The 22,859-nt window shown below is 38.0% G+C and overlaps 1 protein-coding gene across 2 annotated transcripts in view; it reads right to left on the reverse strand.

Annotated features, from left to right (window-relative positions):
- rabep1.L (rabaptin, RAB GTPase binding effector protein 1 L homeolog) overlaps positions 1-22,859 on the reverse strand; it is a 42,118-nt gene that overhangs the window by 14,963 nt on the left and 4,296 nt on the right. For both annotated transcript variants that reach the window (XM_018247010.2, XM_018247009.2), the window contains exons 2-6: positions 19,503-19,631; positions 9,519-9,722; positions 7,321-7,481; positions 1,454-1,573; positions 656-791 (exon numbers count right to left, since the gene is read on the reverse strand). In XM_018247010.2, the coding sequence (XP_018102499.1) occupies positions 656-791; positions 1,454-1,573; positions 7,321-7,481; positions 9,519-9,722; positions 19,503-19,631 (750 nt within the window). The remainder of the gene's footprint in view (positions 1-655; positions 792-1,453; positions 1,574-7,320; positions 7,482-9,518; positions 9,723-19,502; positions 19,632-22,859) is intronic.

Raw genomic sequence — 22,859 nt, forward strand, 5'->3', positions numbered from 1 at the left:
AAAGCTTTTCCCTGCTGCTCAAATTGCACAAGGTATGCAGCACCTGATGCAGATTTTAGCCACCTCTTTTGGATTTGCCCTTAATGTTTTTCTATTCATTCTTAATGAATTCCCTGAAGATGTATTTAATGGTATCCACATATATTTTGTTTTAAACAAAAAGGACTTGTTGCAAGATGTAAGGGCTCTTACTCACTGGCGTTCTGACCTGCGCTCCCCTGCGTTCCGTTTTTTGGCATTCAGCCGCAGGGGAGCGCAGGAATAGACGCATGTCATTATTTCAAATGGGGCTGTACTCACTCAGGCGCGTGTAGGCGCCGAACGCAGGAAAAATGCAGCATGTTGTGTCTCAACCTGCGTTCGGCGCCTACACGCGCCTGAGTGAGTACAGCCCCATTTGAAATAATGACATGCGTCTATTCCTGCACTACCCTGCGGCTGAACGCCAAAAAACGAAACGCAGGGGAGCGCAGGTCAGAACGCCAGTGAGTAAGAGCCCTAAAAGCACTTAATTCTGTATACAGCACCTGTGTGAAGCAACACCAGCACTGCTCGGTTGGCTGGTTTACAAAAGCTTTTTTTTTTCTGTGTGTGGTTACGATTAAACCTAGAAAATCTCTGTACAAAATCAGCAGTAAATTCAAGGTACAAATACCTTCATGTAATTCTTTCCTCAGCTTTTCTGCATCCTCTTGGAGCACAGATTTTTGTGTATTTAGGACGGCTACATACATTTCCAAGTCAGTTCTGCAGGACTTTTCTGCCTCAAGATAATGGTTCACCTCTTTCATCTGACAAATAAAAATATAACAAGTGTAAAAAAAAAAAAACATAAAAACAGCCTGCAACACATATGGTACATAATGGAAGTTATGCAGAAGGGCCTATTTTATTGTAAAGTAATTTTATATGGGCATCATTTACAAGTACTAATATAAAATGTAGCAAATTCATTAGACATACAACCTCTGCACAAGCAGGTTTCATAATTGAGAAATCATGAATTGACAAAGTAAAAACGAAGCAGCTAGGCAATATCAGAATAGGACTGCTAGCATGTTCTTTTCAGATATAAATTTGAGAACAAGGGACCTACAGCTGTGAAAAGCAAGGGGGAACTTTGAGAATATTCTTGGGGAAGACTACCACTCAGTACTTTGTACCATTCAGGTTGCATAGAGATGTATGCTGGCTGCCAATGTAGAATTTATCATGCCCCAAACATGTCTAATGTATGATTCTCTAGCTGCAAAGGAGAGCATGCAGATCTAGAAATTTAGGCAAAACACAAGTAATAGATTTATTTTAGCTGAAACCTTGTAACAGAAAAAAATAAAAACTAATATAAGCAACCAAAGATGTAAAGTCAGTGTGAAAAAAAGTATGTCAAAGATTTAGTGAAACATAAAAATGAACAGGAATAGAAGTAGATTTTTTACATAGGTTATGCAACCTTTGATGCCTCTAGGTCCTTTATCTTTTCTTCAGCTTCTATCAACTTTTCTTTTAAAGTGCCAATCTCTTTTTCCATGGGCATCACTACAGAGCGAAGCTTTTCTGCATCTTCTTGGGCCTGTAGTGGAAACAAATGTAGCATGTACTAGTGTCTCGTGTACTCCACTTATCTAATCTGTCTTTTTATCACAAATGATTTTGCAATGTTTCACACATAATTAGCATGCAACACATTCTCTGAGTCACCGCTCTGCCCTTTGACTTCACCACTGCTTCATTGCTACATGCTTTTGTTCCTTCATGCACATTAAAGCTGGCCATAGATGTTGAGATCAGATCCTTATCGTGAGACCACGATTTTCTCGGAACGATCGTACGAATTTACCATCAACTAAAAAGACCAAGGGAGCTGCCTGCTTGACCCTGCAGACATAGATAGATTGCACTGGGACCGACATAGATTTTTTGACCTGGCCGATCAATTTCCTGACAGATGTCGGCCGAAAAATCGCAAGATGTACGATCATTCGAATCCCGCTAACCGCACGATAATTTCGAAGGATTTGTCGGACTTCTCTAAAATTGGTCGTTCGAGAAGAATCGTTGCGTCTATGGGGACCTTAACCCACAGCCCATGTACACTCTTGACCCCTTTTCTCTTCCTTCATCTATAGCCCACTTCCCCAATCCTAATTATCCCATTAATGTCATTCACATTAAGTTAGTATGTTATAGAATAACCAATTAGTATGTTATAGAATAACCAATTCTTGGCAACTTTTCAATTGGTATTCTATCTTTGGCATTTGTATTATTTGAGTTTTTATTCTGATTGTTTCCAGCTTTCAAATGGGGGTCACTAACCCAGCAGCCAAAAAACTATTGTTCTGTTCTACAATTGTATTATAATTAATCATTTTTATTACTTAAAGGATAACTATACCTCCCGAACAATGTAGGTCTCTATAAAAAGATATTGCATAAAACAGCTCATATGTAAAACCCTGTTTCATGTAAATAAACCATTTTTATAATAATATACTTTTCTAATAGTATGTGCCATTGGGTAATCATAAATAAAAAAAATTTGCCATTTAAAAAAAATAAAGGCCGCCCCCAGTGATTGTAGGATTCATGGTGCACGCAAACAATCCAAACAATCTACAGTGGTATGAAAAACTATTTGCCCCCTTCCGGATTTCTTATTCTTTTGCATCTTTGTCACACAAAATGTTTCTGATCATCAAACACATTTAACTATTAGTCAAAGATAGTCAAAGATAACACAAGTAAACACAAAATGCAGTTTTTAAATTAGGGTTTTTATTATTTAGGGAGAAAAGAAATCCAAACCTGTGTGAAAAAGTAATTGCCCCCTGAACCTAATAACTGGTTGGGCCACCCTTAGCAGCAATAACTGCAATCAAGCGTTTGCGATAACTTGCAACGAGTCTTTTACAGCACTCTGGAGGAATTTTGGCCCACTCATCTTTGCAGAATTGTTGTAATTCAGCTTTATTTGAGGGTTTTCTAGCAGGAACTCCCTTTTTAAGGTCATGCCACAACATCTCAATAGGATTCAGGTCAGGACTTTGACTAGGCCACTCCAAAGTCTTCATTTTGTTTTTCTTCAGCCATTCAGAGGTGGATTTGCTGGTGTGTTTTGGGTCATTGTCCTGCTGCAGCACCCAAGATCGCTTCAGCTTGAGTTGACGAACAGATGGCCGGACATTCTCCTTCAGGATTTTTTGGTAGACAGTAGAATTCATGGTTCCATCTATCACAGCAAGTCTTCCAGGTCCTGAAGCAGCAAAACAACCCCAGACCATCACACTACCACCACCATATTTTACTGTTGGTATGATGTTCTTTTTCTGAAATGCTGTGTTACTTTTATGCCAGATGTAACGGGATGCGCACCTTCCAAAAAGTTCAACTTTTGTCTCGTCGGTCCACAAGGTATTTTCCCAAAAGTCTTGGCAATCATTGAGATGTTTTTTAGCAAAATTGAGACGAGCCTTAATGTTCTTTTTGCTTAAAAGTGGTTTGCACCTTGGAAATCTGTTTTTGCCCAGTCTCTTTCTTATGGTGGAGTCGTGAACACTGACCTTAATTGAGGCAAGTGAGGCCTGCAGTTCTTTAGATGTTGTCCTGGGGTCTTTTGTGGCCTCTCGGATGAGTTGTCTCTGCGCTCTTGGGGTAATTTTGATCGGCCGGCCACTCCTGGGAAGGTTCACCACTGTTCCATGTTTTTGCCATTTGTGGATAATGGCTCTCACTGTGGTTCGCTGGAGTCCCAAAGCTTTAGAAATGGCTTTATAACCTTTGAAATTGAACTCAGGTGTGATAAACCACAGTTAAGTTATTTTTTAACAAGGGGGGCAATCACTTTTTCACACAGGCCCATGTAGATTTGGAGTTTTTTTTCTCCCTTAATAACGTAAACCTTCATTTAAAAACTGCATTTTGTGTTCAATTATGTTATCTTTGACTAATAGTTAATGGTTTTTGATAAGCAGAAACATTAAGTGTGACAAACATGCAAAAGAATAAGAAATCAGGAAGGGGGCAAATAGTTTTTCACACCACTGTATACTTGTTAGGTCACATGAGCCAATTAACAGACAGAGTTGTGTCTTTTGCTTCCACACTTCTTCCTGTTACAGTTATAGTATTTCTGGTCAGGTGATCTCTGAGTCAGCACACAGACCATCACAAAATGGTGGTTCAAGGCAAGAGATCTAAAAGGCCAATATTTACATAAGTATGTATACCAGTTTGGTAAGATTCTTTAATATGCCACTTAATTTGATATTAACTATCTGTTGCTTAAATATTCATTTTGGGGGTAAAGTTGTCCTTTAACTTTTTATTCATGCCTCTCCTATTGATATTTTAGTCAAGTCATTTGGACCCAAGCAACAAAATAGCTGCTGAAATTGCAAACTTGAAAGCTACTGATCAAAAAGTGAAATAATTCAAAAACCCCAAATTAAAAATGAAGCACAACTGCAAATTGTCTCAGAATATCACCGTCTACAACATACCAAAAGTAAATTTTTGGGCACATACTCCTTTAAACAAACTGGAGCTTTGTATTAAACATATTTTGAGTCCATAATTGTGCAAAATCAAGTATTATTTCAAATACTGAAGAATTTTGAGGCTGGTATTGCTCAGCAGACAAGCAGTCATTTTTAGCTGATCCTTCTGAAAATGTATCTGGCAGCACAGTAATTAAGGGCATCATTTGCAGATTTTCCTACCCAAGAAGCAGGGGAAACCAAAATAGCAGCCTGCTGCTTTGGTCCAAACTTGGTTTTTCATTGTTTGTAACAGGTAATACAAGCAAGAGGATGGAAATGTCTCTGCATGTTGTGGCTTACTGCTGTCAAAGGAATTGCTTGGCCAGTTATTTGACAAAACACATGTTCGAGGGCAAGATTATGAAGAAATGCAACGTCCTAAAAAGAGGAGGGATTAAGCCGATTAGGGTGATTAAATGAATTGGAGGGCTCTATATGGTCCCAGCGTCAAGATTAAGAACCTGTATACTTCTGTCTCATAATCACATTAGGCAGAGGTCATGCACCACCACAAATTTATTTCTGTAGGCAGCAAATCCCCAGATAGGAATTGTTTGGCATTGCCATTTCTGCTAACTAAAATTGCATCTCAAATGATAAAAATGCTTCCTACATATCTGTAAAAGGAAGAAATAACAATTCATCTATTACCACTTGAAATCATCCACATAATGCTAAAATATAAAATGAAACATATTCAGATTATTGTATACATATATATTAAGGCTAATTTTTACTTTGTAGTTTATTGCAAATGCATTTTTTTTAAAGGTGAATTTTTATTGATGTTAACAATCCTTTTGCATCTTTGTAATTGTATTAGCATATGGCTGAAACCATTATAGAATAATTACGATCATTTTTAGAAGGTTTTGTTTCACTTTTTAGCTAATGCTGAGGCTACAAGCATTTTCCACACCGCCCATTATACACCATTTCAGAAGTTAATGACTGACATTTAAATGAGTGCTAAGCCTTTATTAATGTCAAACAATTTACACAAAGTGTTTCAGTCTGGCTAGCCCACTTATATAATATTACTGTGATTAAGCAGGTTCTATCCCAGCCTGGATGCTATAAATAACAGAAAGCTTTAATAGCAGGGTGACAAGAAGTATACACCCATAAAATAGCAGCCTGCTAATGTTGTTCTTCAAAATTTGGATAGAGCCTCTAAAGTTCTTCTCAGTTTTTCTTTTGCCATCTGTCTATGAAATTATAGTGCTAATACATTTAAAAACAACATAATAATGGCATGTTATATTCAGGTTTGAATACTATTCGTCTTTGGGACTGCAAGCTGTCAGATTAAATTTTTATGCAAGTAGTCACTTTGAATGCATTTGCATAGCTCAACGGGAGGCCTAAAAGCCACACCAAAGGACATATCTAACACACACACACACAGTTGGGTTTCGGGTAGGAAGTCCCTGATTAACCAACCAATGTAGTTGGTCCTTCGGTGCCTGCCTGGCTATCCAGGTAAACTGCGGCTCTTATCCTTCACACCCACCCCCATCAATCAAGCAACTTTTGCCCTTAACCTGGTTTATCCGCCTCTGGAGAGACACCACTTAATGTTTTGGAGGCCCCAGGGTTGGCTGGTAAGCAAACCCATTGAGGGTGAGTTAGGGTTGCAGGCCTGAGTAGGGGACAATTTCCTTCTATATTTAAAAGAGTATAATGTCCTTGCACGGTCTTTTTTTTTTTTGCACAATATGTCTCCTTGTTTATATGTTTTTTTCTAAACTTAATTAACCTTTCATCATCTACATCTACAAAGTAGCACATAGAAAACTTAACATGCCTGCTCTAATGTAATCATCAGCCATATTAATAATTAAAGGGACAGTATACCTCCTTGTTTAGCATCAGTTGAATTCCTAGTACTTGTACTGAGCATACTTTTTTGTCGATTGTTTTAATCACAAAAAAAAAATCTATGGTTTTAGCCATTTCTTGAACTGGGAAACCTTGGAAACTGAAGCTACTTCGTGTTTGGTCCTTGCAAGGTACATAATTACACGACCAGTACACAGATAACCTCATCTTTACATAATGGACTCCTGCTAATGAAAAACAACAAAAGGTGAAGGGAAGAATATGTGTACTCGTAATCTAATTATCTACCTCGCAAGGACCACGTATGGAGCATCTTCAATGTCCCCGTTTGCCCTGTTTAGCTCAAGAAATAACAAAATCCATAGATTTTTCTTGGTTAAACCAATAGACAAAAAGTATGATCAACACAAGCCCTATTCATTTTAAAGAAAAATGCTCTATTTCAAATCATTACAACATGAGTCAAACTGGTTGAATTAACCTGCCCAGCTTTACATAAATTTGTTAAAAACAATGTTTATTCCTGAAAATTATTTTCAGGAATAAACATATAATTATGGCTGTATCTGAATAATCCTTTATGTGCAGTTTTCAGTGAAAGGGCACTCAAAATTCAAAAATTGTTTCCTCCACTTAAGGTGTGAGCTAACAGAGACCACACTTCAGCTGAGGTGAAAGAATTGTATTTTGTAAGGAAAACTGTCTTCACAAGCTCATTGTTGCCTGCATAGGAGGGAGCACCCAGTGCAGGCAACCAGGATAGGGCACATGCCTGTGCATAATGAGTAAGTGTCCAAACACTCAGCTGGAGGTTTCCTTCACAAGATACTATTGTTTGTTTCAACCGGAGTGTGGGCCCTATTAGTCTGCACCTCCAACAGAGCGACAGTGTTTCCATTAGAGGTGCCCAAGCTTTTATGAGAAATCCTCTGCATACCTTTTTCATATCATTCTCCAGATTTTCTTCTTGCTGACCTTCTGAAAGCCTCCTCCTTAGCTCAGCAATCTCTCTCTCCACAGACTCTCGGTACTGACCCCACTGAGCTCGCTCCTGTTCTAGCCTGTGATGGAACTGAAGTTCATATTCATGCACAGTGTCTGAGTGGAAATACATTGTGAAGAAAGGTAACATTAGCAAGGTGTGATCATTCTGTTTATGTAGTGATGTGCATTGTGAAAATACATTATGTTTGTTTACCAGTGTTTTCGTTTAGAGCAGTGGTTCCCAAATTATGGAGACCATAGCAGTGGGGGAAGAGATCAGACTGAAACACAGTTACTGCGACTTTTGCAGTGAATGCACATTTGCTATCATACTAACTACTAAAAACCTAAGGAGAACTAAACCCCCGTACCAAAAAAAAACCCCTTAACTGCCTGGCATTGCCCCTCCTCTCCCTCCCCTCACTGTGCATTAGTAAACAAATCAAAAAGCCTTAAAAACAATCTGACCCTAAAATGCAGCACAGCAGAGCTCCAGGGCACCATCTTCTGCTGATTCGTATTCTTTCTTATTCAAATCAATTCAAATTACCCTAGCAACTAGATTGCTGAAATTGCAAACTGGAGAGCAGCGGAGTAAAAAGCTAAATAACTCGAAAACCACGAATCATAAAGAATGAAAACGAATTGCAGATTGTCTCAGAATATCACTCTCTACAAACTAAAAGTTAATTCAAATATAAAAACTCGACAACTAAAAGCTAATGAATTAAAAACTGCAGTTGCGTAAAAAAAAAAGCCACAATTTTTTCATGGGTTTATTTATAACGTTCATTTTTTTCTAATGACGTCTAAAATTGTTAAATCTTCCTCTTAGATTATGCCTGGAAAGCAGTTTAAAATATTTATAGCAGCGAACCCTCGAATGCAAGTAAGTCTTTGTATCCTTTAAATAGGATGGGGTCATTACATTTATTTAGAGGTCCTTGGCTCTCCAGATCCACCACAAATGGCACATGGCAAATGACAATGAATAATGGAAGTTAATTATTCAAAAACTGTATAATGCTGTACAATAATTTCATTATGTTATGTTAAATGTCCTTTCTCTTGACTAATGGGCATGGATAGCAGTTCAGTGAGTGACATAAGATTATAAGAAAAAACGGATGGCACACACAATAGCATTCGTGCTAAAAGGTGGGAATTTATTTGAGATCTCCACAACGTTTCGGAGGCACAGCCTCCTTTCTCAAGTGCTCTCCCCAGTGAGTGACATATATGATAAAATGCTAAAAAGGCTAAGTAACCAGAAAAAAACAGTATAACTGATTTTTATTTGCTTTTTTACATTATATATTGTTCACACCTCAATATATGTATAGGCTATTTCTATTGCATGTCTATCAAAGTTTTAGCACTTCACAAAAGCTTCCCATAAACTTATCTGACAGCTTTATGCCCCACTTACATGATGTTTTAGGTGGGATAAATATGACAGATAGCACAAAGTGCCCATCTGTGTTACAAAAACGTCCTTAGCTAATTTTAAATGTAAAAACTACTTCGAATATAACATTTAATGTACTGCCTTAGGGAATAAGCACATTTACTAGCCTTAAATTATTTAGTCATTAAGCTAGAGTACACAATTAGATGGAAATGTGTAGTAAAATTACAAGTTAGAATGTTTTTAGTATGTTAAAGCTACTGGTTAATAAGGAAACTTTCCAGCTGGAGAGTTGCCCAAACATGATCTATTAGACACTGAAAGCCCTGGACCCCCCATCGGTGAACGAGGATGCCCTGCCAAGTTTGGGAAAATCTGGAACAGTTGGCATGCAGACCCACGGACAAACAATGCAGCACTTTAAAGCTGACTAATCTGCCTAATGATCATTTAACAGTTTGACTGCAGTAGGCAAGAGCAATAGTTAACACTTGTAAAATGGGCGAGCCTATCACAACATTCTCCCTAAACTATCTGCCTACCCTTTTATTCTGCTAATCTTTTTTGTAAAATTGAAAATGTTAATAAAGAAAACCTTTAAATAAAAAAAAAGATCTATTATACATAGAGCCAGATCTTTATGGAGACAGCGCACAGAAATATTAAGTATGCAATACTGACAGCTAACCAAACAGATCATTTTACTTATAGCCATTTTTGCCATAAACTAACTCATGCGGTACCTTTCATGATAGCTTGAAGTGAAGCGACTTCTTCCTGCCACTGTTTTTTCACTTCATCTATGGCTTCCTGCTTGGTGTTCTCAGATACAGTAGCTACGGCCTTAATGTTCTCCATTTCTGCTTGTGATTGTGTTAGCTGTACGTTCAATTGGACAATCTCTTCTTGTGCTACTTGTATGACAGCTTGCTGACGTTTCAGATCCTCTGGAGGAAAGTATTGGGAAATAAAAATAAAAGCTTAACACTTTTAAAAGAAACTTAGGTGGGACAACCATGTGAAATAATGCTATATGATGAATAATGCATTTCCCTACAAAACAGAAGTATTTAATAGGGCTGTGTCATATTAGGAATACCAACATGATTTTACCTTGCTATGTGGTATGTGGAATTTTGATGTTAGATATAAGGAATATGACTTGCTACTGAAGACGTGATAGACAGGCAGTGTTTCTGCTCCTGTAACTATGGAATGGCACTAGATGCATGCACAAGAAGCATTTTTATGTGTGTTATTTGAACATTTCCTGCAGCTAACTCCAGAAGAAACATGACATGTTGGATTTACTTATAATTATATTTCCCAGTTGCATGATTTTTAGGATATAGTTTTTATTTCTAAATTAAAATAAGAAAATCTGGAGAGTCTTTGCAAGTATGTAGTTTTATTATCGCACTACATGTTTCGGACCCAACTGGTCCTTCCTCTGGTGCATGTTATATACCAGAGGAAGGACCAGTTGGGTCCGAAACATGTAGTGCGATTATAAAACTACATACTTGCCAAGACTCTCCAGATTTTCTTGTTATTTTATGTTACCGAGGTGGAGATGGCTACTCCATTTGTCTGTGGAAGAGTCTGACTAACTAAATCAATTGGTGGATCACTGAGGAATAATTTGCAGTTTTTATTTCTAAATTACACTGTTTACACTGCAAACAATTCAATCTACCATGTAAAATTTCATTCCTAACCCAACAAGTGTAGTTTTTTTAATTGTAATATAGGTGTGTAGGCAGCCATCTCAAGTCATTTTGCCTGGCCATGTGCTTTCAGAAAGAATCAGCACTTTAGGATGGAACTGCTTTCAGACAGGCCATTGTTTCTCCTACTCACTGTAACTGAAGGAATCCCGGTGAAACATGGATTTTTACTACTGATTGCTGTTCTCAGATCTATCAGGGAGCTATTATCGGGTTACCTTCCCATTGTTCTGCTGATGGACTGCTGGAGGGGAAGGGAGGGGGTGATATCACTCCAACTTGCAGCGCAGCAGTAAAGAGTGATTAAAGTTTATTAGAACAAGTCACATGACTGAGGGGAACCTGGGAAACTGACAATATGTCTAGCCCCATGTAAGATTTCAAAATTAAATATAAAAAAAAAAATCAGTTTGCTCTTTTGAAAAATGGATTTCAGTCCAGATGTCTGCATGAGCTTATCCCTTTAAATTCATGCACGGCACATGGCATCTCTTGTAATGCCCCTTGATTGCTCATAGAAATTAAGGGGTTGGGAGAGAACAAAACAGCATGATCCCCAATTTAAGAGATTATGTGAGTATAAATGAATTAAGGGGGCTGTAGTTCTTAGGCACTGGGTGTGTCAGAAGTTTCCAGGGGCTATGCTGAGGGTTCATAGCAAGGCACAGGACTATTAAACACATTTTTACATTTTGAGCTGGCCATTTAATGTGTCAGTTTCAATGTATCTATTCGTTGCACGGATACATGGAATGGTTGGAACTAGCACTACACATGTATGGCCAATATGGACTTATCCAAGATTTCAGATCACAAATTAAAAAAAGTGTGGTGAAACAGGTGCAACTACAATTTTGGTCAGATGATAACCACATACACGAATCAGGTAATTGGTCAGTCTGTTTTTTTGCCATCAACCTGATTGGCCAACCAAGCACAGAACATTGCTTTGATCAGTCACAAATGAACCTACCTGTGCAAAAAGGTCTGTGAATTTAAAGGCAACTTATTAAAGTAAACTCAAGTGCAAGTACAAGCACCTTGTAATCCCGGCTCAGGCTTTCATGGACAAGAAACTGCACTATTGTTGCTATACCTTGCTGTAGAGTCCTGCGCTGGTCCATTTTTTGGGACCTGTACCCGACCCGTACCTGCAATCGGCAACCTGCTTGGAACCGATTCTTACCTGCTTGGAACCGCTACCCGACCCTACCCACAAGTACCTTATGTGCAACCCGGACATGCTGACCATCAAGAATCAGGAAGTGCTGTCATTGTAAACTGGAAGTGACGTCATCGGAAGTAGACATGATCAGAAAAGGGGGAGTGAAACAGGAAGTGCTGTCATTGTAAACCGGAAGTGACATCATCGGAAGTAGACACGGCCAGAAAAAAGGAGTAAATATCGCTATTGAGAAGACCCGCGGTCCGACCCGTGACCTGCAGAACCGCGTCTTTACCCATACCCGGAACTTTTACCCGCAACCCACAGGATACCGCAGGTTTTTGCGGGTACCCGACCCACTGCAGGACTATACCTTGCTGATTCTGCACCTGGGTATACTATACTATAATGAGAAGTAATTAAATAAAGAGCATTATTTATTGCATTGCTATTTATAGGTTGTTATTCAATGAATTTATGCAAGACATGCATTCATATATTAAACCTTATACTTCTTTGTTTTAATTATATCAGGGATTAAACCTTTTACCTAACTGGGCCTAATTGACACACACTAATGATAAGTAGTGAACATGACTACCGAATAGGAAAGCCCTAAATTATTACTAATACTAACAAGTGAAATAACTAGATATACAATATTGTGTTGTCAGAAGACCTGCAACAGCAAACAGTATAGTAATCAAACCAATACTTCATACGCAATTAAAAAACACACACCATTTTAATTAGTAAACCACAGAATGCATTAAAAAATAGTCACACAAAGCTATTAAATATGCAAGAACATTACAACCCTTGCAGCCGTACATAATCATCTGCAAAAACCTGTCAGGTCACTTTCCAGGGAAAAAAACCATTTTAGATAAAGGAGATAAAACATTTAAAAGTATAGCATAGATCTCACAAGGCCCAATTCTAAGTGACCTTCATCATTTCATTGAGCTAATGTGTATTCAGCTGTAGATTACCTACATAAATTGCATAAGATACTGGGGGCTAGATTTATTAAGGTTCGAGTTATGTTTTCCACAGAAAAATTTGAGTTTTCAAGGTTATTTTTTCCGTCTCTAAAACATCTTTTGGGGATTTGAATCTTCATTGCTATGGGGTACAATAATTTGTCAGTAGTTAGTTCCCCTTTAAAGTAATGCTGCTCTGAGTACTCTGTCAAAAGAAACACAGCATTTCTTTCCTTCTAATGTGTACACATGGGCTTCTGTATCAGACTTCCTGTTTTCAGCTTAACCCTTTGCCTGCCAAGCACGTACGGCGTACGTGCTGGCAGGCAAATGCTCAGGCTGCCAAGAACGTACATTGTACGTTCTTTGGCAGCTGAGCGCTCTCTCTGCTTCGGCGGCTTTTGCCGCCTCCGCAGAGAGTGGGGAGAGAAGACAGCCCCCTAGGCAACGAGGCTGGGGGGCTGTCAAGTCGGATCTGCGACTCGATTGTCGCAGATCCGACTTCAAAGTAGCAGACGCATCGCATGGAGCGTCTGCTACTACACTCACCTTCTTCCTGCCTGCAGAGCCGCCCACGCACTTCCTGCTGCGCAGCAACTCTGCAGACACGCTGCCAGGACTCCTCCAAAGAAGACAGCGATTCTCCTGCTCCAAAAACGGTAAGTGCACGTTTTTTTTTCACACTTACCTGCACCTACACATACTTACAGTACATTTATGCATTTTAGTAAAGATTGGAATTTTTTTAAATTTTTTTTTTTTAATTTTAGCACACTTGGTCCCTTTTGTACAGTTATTTACACTTATTTACACTTATTTACATGTATTTGCACACTCAGATAACTTATTAGTGCACAAATATGTATACACAAACAGGTGTTTTTTTTTTTTTTACGAATTCATTATACTGTTATCTTTTGTTTTTTTGCCTAAAAACGTGTTATTTTGGCAGCGTGACTATTGGATAATCGATTTCGGCCACTAATTACGCTGTCAGAACAATTATTTTGTTATTTCATTGATTTACGCTATTTTTGTGGTTTTATTGCAATTTTAGCCCTGCATTATTGTTATTGTTATTGTTTGGTGCTTTGGTATAGAAAGATAGATTTTACTTAGTTTGATCCGCCAAAATATGTGCTTTCCAAAAATATATGGGTTTCTGGGGGTCTTTTTACAGTTTGGGGGTCTTACGGCACATAACGTACAGTTAGGGTTCTCTTTTCTGCAGCTTAGTTGGCTAGCGTGAAAATTCATAGGCACGTTTTTCATTTGGGGTCCATACACAACACATACTTTGGTAAATCTATACATATTGGGCATCAAACTATTTATTAGACCTCTGACGTCCATATTTAGAGAGATTTTTCTTTGTACGTAAAACATTGTGTCCGATAAATGCGGCAAACTGCAACATTTTTAGGCGATTTTCAGAAATGTTGTAAAAACCTATATGTTTAGAAAAGCTTTGCAGTTTGGTAGTTTCGTGTAGAAAGACGTCGTTATCTTTGTTGGAATCGGCAGAATGTGTACTTTCCAAAAATGTATGGTTTTGGGGGGTCATTGCTGTTAGGAGGGTCTTGAGGCAAATAATATGAAGTCAAGGGTCTATGTTCACAGAAGGCGAATCGGCAGCGGAGAAAACTCATATTCACTATTTTTATTTGGGGTCCGCACATGCCAGCTGCCTTGGTATATATATGCATATTGGGCATCAAACTGTTCAGTAGACCCTTGGCATCAATATTTATGGTGTTTTACAATTGTATGTAAGAAATTGGGTGAGATAAATGCGGCCAATTGCAATATTTTTAGGCGATTTTCAGAAATGTAAAAACAGTTGCTTTTATCGCCAAATTTAGGAAAGGCTTGCGACTTGGTACTTTGGAGTACAAAGACATGCATACCCAATTTGGATTCGCAGGAATGTGTACTTTCCAAAAATATATGGTTTTATGGGGTGAACGCACTTTTTTCTACCTTTGCCCCCCCCAAAACAATGTAAATGTGTTGATTTTGCAGTACCTGAAATGACAGACCATATGGGGGTCTTTGTTTTGGGGCCCCTATACGCCACGTGCTTGGGTACACCTATACATATTGGGCATCAAACTGTTCAGAGGACCCCAGGCTTTCATATTTGGGGTGATTTGTCTTGATACCTAAAAGTATGTGGGTAATACAATGCTGCAGGGTCGAAATTTTGAAGTCATTTTTGGAAATGTCCCCAAAATCACCAAATTTAGGAATGGTTTGCGGCTTGGTACTTTGGAGTACAAAGACATGCATACCCAATTTAGATCCGTGGGAATGTGTACTTTCCGAAAATATATGGTTTTCTGGGGTGAACTTACTTTTTTCTACATTTGCCCCCCTCAAAACAATGTAAATGTGTTGATTTTGCAGTACCTGAAATGACAGACCATATGGGGTTCTTCGTTTTGGGGCCCCTATACGCCACGTGCTTGGGTACACCTATACATATTGGGCATCAAACTGTTCAGAGGACCCCAGGCTTTCATATTTGGGGTGATTTGTCTTGATACCTAAAAGTATGTGGGTAATACGATGCTGCAGGGTCGAAATTTTGAAGTCATTTTTGGAAATGTCCCCAAAATCACCAAATTTAGGAATGGTTTGCGGCTTGGTACTTTGGAGTACAAAGACATGCATACCCAATTTAGATCCGTGGGAATGTGTACTTTCCGAAAATATATGGTTTTCTGGGGTGAACTTACTTTTTTCTACATTTGCCCCCCTCAAAACAATGTAAATGTGTTGATTTTGCAGTACCTGAAATGACAGACCATATGGGGGTCTTCGTTTTGGGGCCCCTATACGCCACGTGCTTGGGTACACCTATACATATTGGGCATCAAACTGTTCAGAGGACCCCAGGCTTTCATATTTGGGGTGATTTGTCTTGATACCTAAAAGAATGTGGGTAATACGATGCTGCAGGGTCGAAATTTTGAAGTCATTTTTGGAAATGTCCCCAAAATCACCAAATTTAGGAATGGTTTGCGGCTTGGTACTTTGTAGTAGAAAGACATGCATACCCAATTTAGATTCGTGGGAATGTGTACTTTCCGAAAATATATGGTTTTCTGGGGTGAACTTACTTATTTCTACCTTTGCCCCCCCCAAAACGATGTAAATGTGTTGATTTTGCAGTACCTGAAATGACAGAACATACAAGGGGGGGTCTTCATTTTAGGGCCCCTATATGCCACGTGCTTGGGTACACCTATACATATTGGGCATCAAACTGTTCAGAGGACCCTAGGCTTTCATATTTGGGATGATTTCTCTTGATACCTAAAAGTATGTGGGTAATACGATGCTGCAGAGTAGATATTTTGAGGTGATTTTTGGAGATGTCACCTAAATCACCAAATTTAGGAATGATTTGCGGCTTGGTACTTTGGCGTAGAAAGACATGCATACCCAATTTGGATTCGTTGGAATGTGTACTTTCCGAAAATATATGGTTTTCTGGGGTGAACTTACTGTTTTCTACTTTTGCCCCCCCCAAATCGATGTAAATGTGTTGATTTTGCAGTACCTGAAATGACAGACTATATGGGGGTCTTCATTTTAGGGCCCCTATATGCCACATGCTTGGGTACACCTATACATATTGGGCATCAAACTGTTCAGAGGACCCTAGGCTTTCATATTTGGGGTGATTTGTCTTGATACCTAAAAGTATGTGTGTAATACGATGCTGCAGGGTAGATATTTTGAGGTGATTTTTGGAAATGTCACCTAAATCACCAAATTTAGGAATGATTTGCGGCTTGGTACTTTGGCGTAGAAAGACATGCATACCCAATTTGGATTCGTTGGAATGTGTACTTTCCGAAAATATATGGTTTTCTGGGGTGAACTTACTGTTTTCTACTTTTGCCCCCCCCAAATCGATGTAAATGTGTTGATTTTGCAGTACCTGAAATGACAGACTATATGGGGGTCTTCCTTTTGGGGCCCCTGTATGCCACCTGCTTGGGTACACCTATACATATTGGGCATCAAACTGTTCAGAGGACCCTAGGCTTTCATATTTGGGGTGATTTGTCTTGATACCTAAAAGTATGTGGGTAATACGATGCTGCAGGGTAGATATTTTGAGGTGATTTTTGGAAATGTCACCTAAAGCACCAAATTTAGGAATGGTTTGCGGCTTGGTACTTTGGCGTAGAAAGACATGCATACCCAATTTGGATTCGTTGGAATGTGTACTTTCCGAAAATATATGGTTTTCTGGGGTGAACTTACTGTTTTCTACTTTTGCCCCCCCCAAATCGATGTAAATGTGTTGATTTTGCAGTACCTGAAATGACAGACTATATGGGGGTCTTCATTTTAGGGCCCCTATATGCCACATGCTTGGGTACACCTATACATATTGGGCATCAAACTGTTCAGAGGACCCTAGGCTTTCATATTTGGGGTGATTTGTCTTGATACCTAAAAGTATGTGTGTAATACGATGCTGCAGGGTAGATATTTTGAGGTGATTTTTGGAAATGTCACCTAAATCACCAAATTTAGGAATGATTTGCGGCTTGGTACTTTGGCGTAGAAAGACATGCATACCCAATTTGGATTCATTGGAATGTGTACTTTCCGAAAATATATGGTTTTCTGGGGTGAACTTACTGTTTTCTACTTTTGCCCCCCCCAAAATGTGTTGATTTTGCAGTATCTGAAATTACAGAACAAACGGGGGGTGTTCCTTTTGGGGCCTCCTATGCCACGTGCTTGGGTACATCTATTCATATTGGGCATCAAACTGTTCAGTGGACCCAGGATTTTATATTTGGGGTGTTTTACATTGATACCTAATGATGTGTGGGAGATATGTTGCTGTAGAGTGGAAGCTTTGAGGTCATTTTTCAAAAAATTCACCAATTTCTATAAAACACTATAACTTTAGGAAACAATTGCAACTTGGTGGTTTGGAGTACAAAGATATTTCTACCCATTTTTGATTCACCAGAATCTGTTCTTTCTAGTAATGGGTAGTTTTCTTGGGTAAACCTACTGTTAGTGGAATGTTTGGCCTTGAAATCAAAAGTATGCCGTTTGGGGAGTGTTGCTTTGGAAATTTGGTTGTGTACTGCTTGTAGATTTTGAGCTATACAAGTGAGAAATCTCCATAAAACTATATATATTTGGTATTGTCGCGTTCAGGAGACATAGACCTTTCTAAATCAGCTGTGTTCTCGTACGTAAAATGAATGATGTTTCTGATATATGTGATTGTTCTTCGTGCAACATGATTTTTTTCATTTTATTTGACACTTAGAATCCAATATTTTTTTAGAGAAGTAGAATTACACCAAAATTCTTGCATATTGTGAAAGTTCAGGTTGTCCTGAAAAAAACAATATATTGTTTTCCTGGGTTAACTAAAAGACCACCCCAGGAAAGGCCCTTAAAGTGAAAGAGTGCAAAATATCTAAAAACTGCTTGGCAGTAGATGTTCGCATCTAGGACAAAACGGCTGGCAGGGAAAGGGTTAAAGAGGTGGTTCACCTTCACACAACTAGTTGTTTTCAGATAGATCATCAGAAATAACGACTTTTTCCAATGACTTTCCATTATCTATGTGTTACAGTTTTTCTAATATTGAAGTGTAAAGTGTCATTTTCACCTACCCTGTAAATTGTTCTAAATGGATACATTTAGTTGATACATTTCTTATCTTTTTCCCTGCTGAGCAGAATCTCTGGGTTTCATTACAGGCAACTGTTAAAATTGATACAATAGTAACTAATATTCCAGAGATGCTGCTGAGAAATGTATTAACTAAATGTTGCAAAATTGTAACAGTTTAGAGTCTGCGCCTGAATTACTGAGGCTCAAACACCAGAGACACGAACATTCAACTTTAAACTTGGATTTTGGAAAAACAGTAAAAAATAAATAATGGGAAGTAATTGAAAAAAGTCTTTATTTTTGAGGAACAATCTGAAAACAACTGAACTGAAAAAAGTGTTTGGAAGGTGAACAACCCCTTTAAACTTCCTTGCCCCAGGCAGGAGCATGCTCAGTTTGCTCCTTCTCTGCTGTAATCTGAGCCCAGAACTATAAGTGAGCAGATAGAGACTCAGGCAGGAAGTGATGTCACACCAAGCTAATACTGAAGCTGCTATCCTAAACAAACAGAGAGCTTCTAGAGCTATTTACTCAGGTATGGTAAAACATTATACAGAATAAATGTAGCATTCTATCTTGCACTATTGTAGCTAATTTATTGGCAATAAAAAGCCTCTGTACCTTTCATTCTCCTTTAAAGAGAGTTATTGAGGTTATGATGAAGCGAAACAGATATTTTTTATCCAACATTAATAACATTTTGCCTTAGGTGGGTTTCTTTATTTGGCTATTAAGCTGTAATCGAGATTTACATTTCTAAAATAGTGACGATTTTTATTCCAAATTAGTCAATCTTGTGTTTATCTCACAAAGCTAAGTTCTGCCACACTTGGGTGAAATTCTATATATATTTATAACTAAAATTCATATCAGAATAGCCTTAGACACTTTTCGAAACCTACTGTTCATATAACTGCGGGATTCTGAGCCCTTATTGAAAAAAAAAAGAAATTGGCTTAGCAAACCAAACAATTATACTTCTCTTCAAAAAGACTCTTATGAAACTGTATGTAAACTAATAGAAGTATACAATAAAAACATAAAAAATGTACATTGTGTGATATTAGTATATGTTTAAAAAGAGTGTGTGCAATAAACTACAAGTAAGCCCATAATACAAATGATCAAGCAACCAGTATTAATAAGTCACATTACCAGTGCAGAAAACATTAAAAATTAAAATCTTACCTTCCTTTGCCATATACAACTCTTTGAATTTTGCCCTCTTCTGGTTAAATTCCTGCTCAAGTAATTGCTTTGTCCGAAGAAATTCAGCTTTGTCCCTTTCTAGCTCTAGAACACGTTGCTGGAGGGCAGCTGCGTGAAAAAAAACCACAAGACTCAATAACAGAGAAGAATTTCTGAGACAATTTGCAATTTGCTTTTCATTTTTTAATTATTTGTGGTTATTTAGCTTTTTATTCAGCAGCTCTCCAATTTTGGTCTAAATTACCCTAGCAATCATACACTGATTTAAATAAGAGACTAGAATGTGAATAGGAGGGGGCCTGAATAGAAAGATGAGTAATAACAAGTAGCAATAACAATACATTTGTAGATTTACAGAGCATGTTTTTAGATGGGATCACTGACCCCCATTGAAAGCTGGAAAGATTCAAAAGAAAAGACAAGTAATTAAAACACTATCAAAATATAAATAATGACCAACTGAAAAGTTGCTTATAATTCACATACTAAAAATTAACTTAAAGGGGAACCACCCCTCTAAGTAATGCAAGACAACACAGCCTGATATTAGGCTGCCAACTCAGAAGAGTATAGGAAAGAAGATATTTATCAAGTAGATTTAATTCCATTGGGGCTTGTATAGGCCACACTATTGTGATCCAATAGTTGGCTGGGGGTCATATCAGATCAACGCAATTGGCCAAATTGCACAAAGATCTTTTTGTTTAGTGACCTAAACAAATGGATTTCCATGTATGGTTAGTGCACACGCCATACAGAAAAAAATGCCAGTTTGTGGTCTTTCACATCTTCCCTTGTGAATGTGTTGTTTTTGTCCACAGAGTTTGCGCGTTCAGTGAAGGATGGAATCTCATGGACTTTACTTTTGACCCAGGTCTCCTCTAAATATCTAAGCCAACGACTTGATGCAGTTTCCTTAAAAGAATTCATGGCTCTTTTTTCCACTTTTCCATATAAAGGTTAGGTACAATATGAGACACTGGTGAACCCATGGCCACAATCTTGTCTATTAAAAAACATCTTTATGCTTGAAGTGGTGTTAAAACATAGGTCCAATAAACTTGTTACGAGTTCAGCTTTGTTCTCCTGCAGAGGGGGATGCCTTGTTTCAGCCATCATCTCACTGTTCTGAGATGGGTATGGGTATTTGACTTTGGACTATGTTATAATTTGGAATATTTTTGTAGCTAATTTTAAAACTAGATCTAACTTTAGAAATACAATCGAGTACAGAATACAAATGAAACAAATGAAGTACAGATAAGTGGTCTAATACAAATGATCTAATGCAAATAGGTACAACAAAGATACAGGAGGTGAGTGACAACAATCCATGCATCCCCAACCGCTATAGTGTCCAAGATTTCTGAACTTTAAAAGTCCATAGACTGTTCCACAGCTAATTTTATTGTAGAACTGGCCTAGGGAGCATTTAAAGGAACTGTAGCACAAAAAAATGAAAGTGTTTTTAAGTAATGAAAATATCATGTACTGTTGCCTTGCACTGGTAAAACTGGTTGGTTTGCTTCAGAAACACTACTATAGTTCATATAAACAAGCTTTTTGAAAAAAAAAGGCGATATGGCACAGGTTAAATATTGGATAACAGAGAACACGAATATGTTCTACAGAGCTTATCTGCTATCTGCTGTGTAACGTGAGCCTTTTCTCCTTTGAATGGCTGCCCCCATTGCTACAGAGCAGCTTATTTATATAAACAATAGTAGTGTTTCTTAAGCAAATGCAGCAGTTTTACCAGTGCAGGGCAACACTACATTATATTTTTATTTCTTTAAAACAATTTAATTTTCGATGTTACTGTTCCTGAAAGCGCACTGTAGACCTGACCACTGAGGGTATACACATGCAGCACATAGTCTCTTAATTGCTTTACCACTCCTTCATAGGCGTACAGATATCAATGACCAATATCTCCTATCTGTACAAAGCAGTCTCTTATCATTTAGAAAGAATAGAAAGGAAAAAAATAGAAAATATGCACCAATCTTTCACCTTAAAATGGACCTGTCACCCAGACACAAAAATCTCTATAATAAAAGTCATTTTCAAATTAAACATGAAATCTAATTAAGATAATTTAAATCTCAGCTGTCAATCAAATATTGTCTGCCCCTCCTTTTTTACTATGACTAAAGATAAATAAGTTAGGGACCACCATGTGGGGTTTTACCTTGACGTGGTATGGTGGCTTATCAATATTATGATCATAACTTTGTAACAAAAAAACCCTGTTTCAAAATTACATGCACTTGCATATTTACTTGAATCATTTAGACAGGGCTTTAAACTTTTTGAAATTGGCCTTAGGTGTGCATCCACAATCTCCCCTAGTCCTGCCCCTCCTCTATGCCTTAAACATAGAGGTGGGGCAGACAATTGCTTTCACTTTCCATTCATCACTTATTAGATGTCACTGCTCGCCCCACATTCCCCCGTTCTCTTAATTGTGTAGCCAGTGCATGGGGATGGACAACAGGTCCCCCATTCTGGTGCACAAACAAGATTCTGAGATGATACTAGGCTGGCCTTAATAATTGTGCCCACAAAATGGCTCCTGCCTGTTGGCTATAATTATCAATTTCCAGACTAAAGGAAACAAGATTCAAATAATTTATATATAGTGTAATTAAAGTTCATTTTTCTTGACTAATGTGATAAAATAGGATTTAAAATATTTTTTTGGTTGACAGGTCTCCTTTAATGTATGATTTTCAGAATGATCTCCTTCCCAAATAGGGTAGGAATAACTGGTACTGAGGGTGAAATCTACAAAACAAAAAGAACCACTTATCAAATGAGGATTACTAAATCAAATTCAAAGAGATATGTGCAGCCAAGTTTGTGTTTTGCTAAGTACTTTATAAGTAGTAAGAACCTGGTCCTACCGAGATTTTCCACCTTCTATATTTTTCCTAACTGCTTTTCCATCTAGCATGATAGCTGTCGTTTTTGATGAATGAAATCTGACTACACAATAAAATCCATAAACACTAATTATGAACAAAGACCCCAGATCCTATGTTTGTTCTGTAACCCTTGTTTGTTATAAATGAATATGAGATTAGAATATTAGATATTGGTAGATCAATTTCTGCTAGTGGCCATTCAAATTATATATTGCAAGTAAAAGAGGGAGTTAAACATATTTCCAGAGAGGGGTGTCCTGAGCCACTTGAAGTCCCTGGTCAGAAATAGTCAAAAAATTTATATTTCTTCTCCCACTGGAGAATTCAGGCAATGATGTGTGTACTCTTACTCAGTTGTCTTTTGGATAAGCAACTACAAGATGAAATCTGACATTTTCTCTTAACTGGT

This window comes from Xenopus laevis, chromosome 2L, assembly GCF_017654675.1.
Source record: "Xenopus laevis strain J_2021 chromosome 2L, Xenopus_laevis_v10.1, whole genome shotgun sequence".
NCBI lineage: Eukaryota > Metazoa > Chordata > Amphibia > Anura > Pipidae > Xenopus > Xenopus laevis.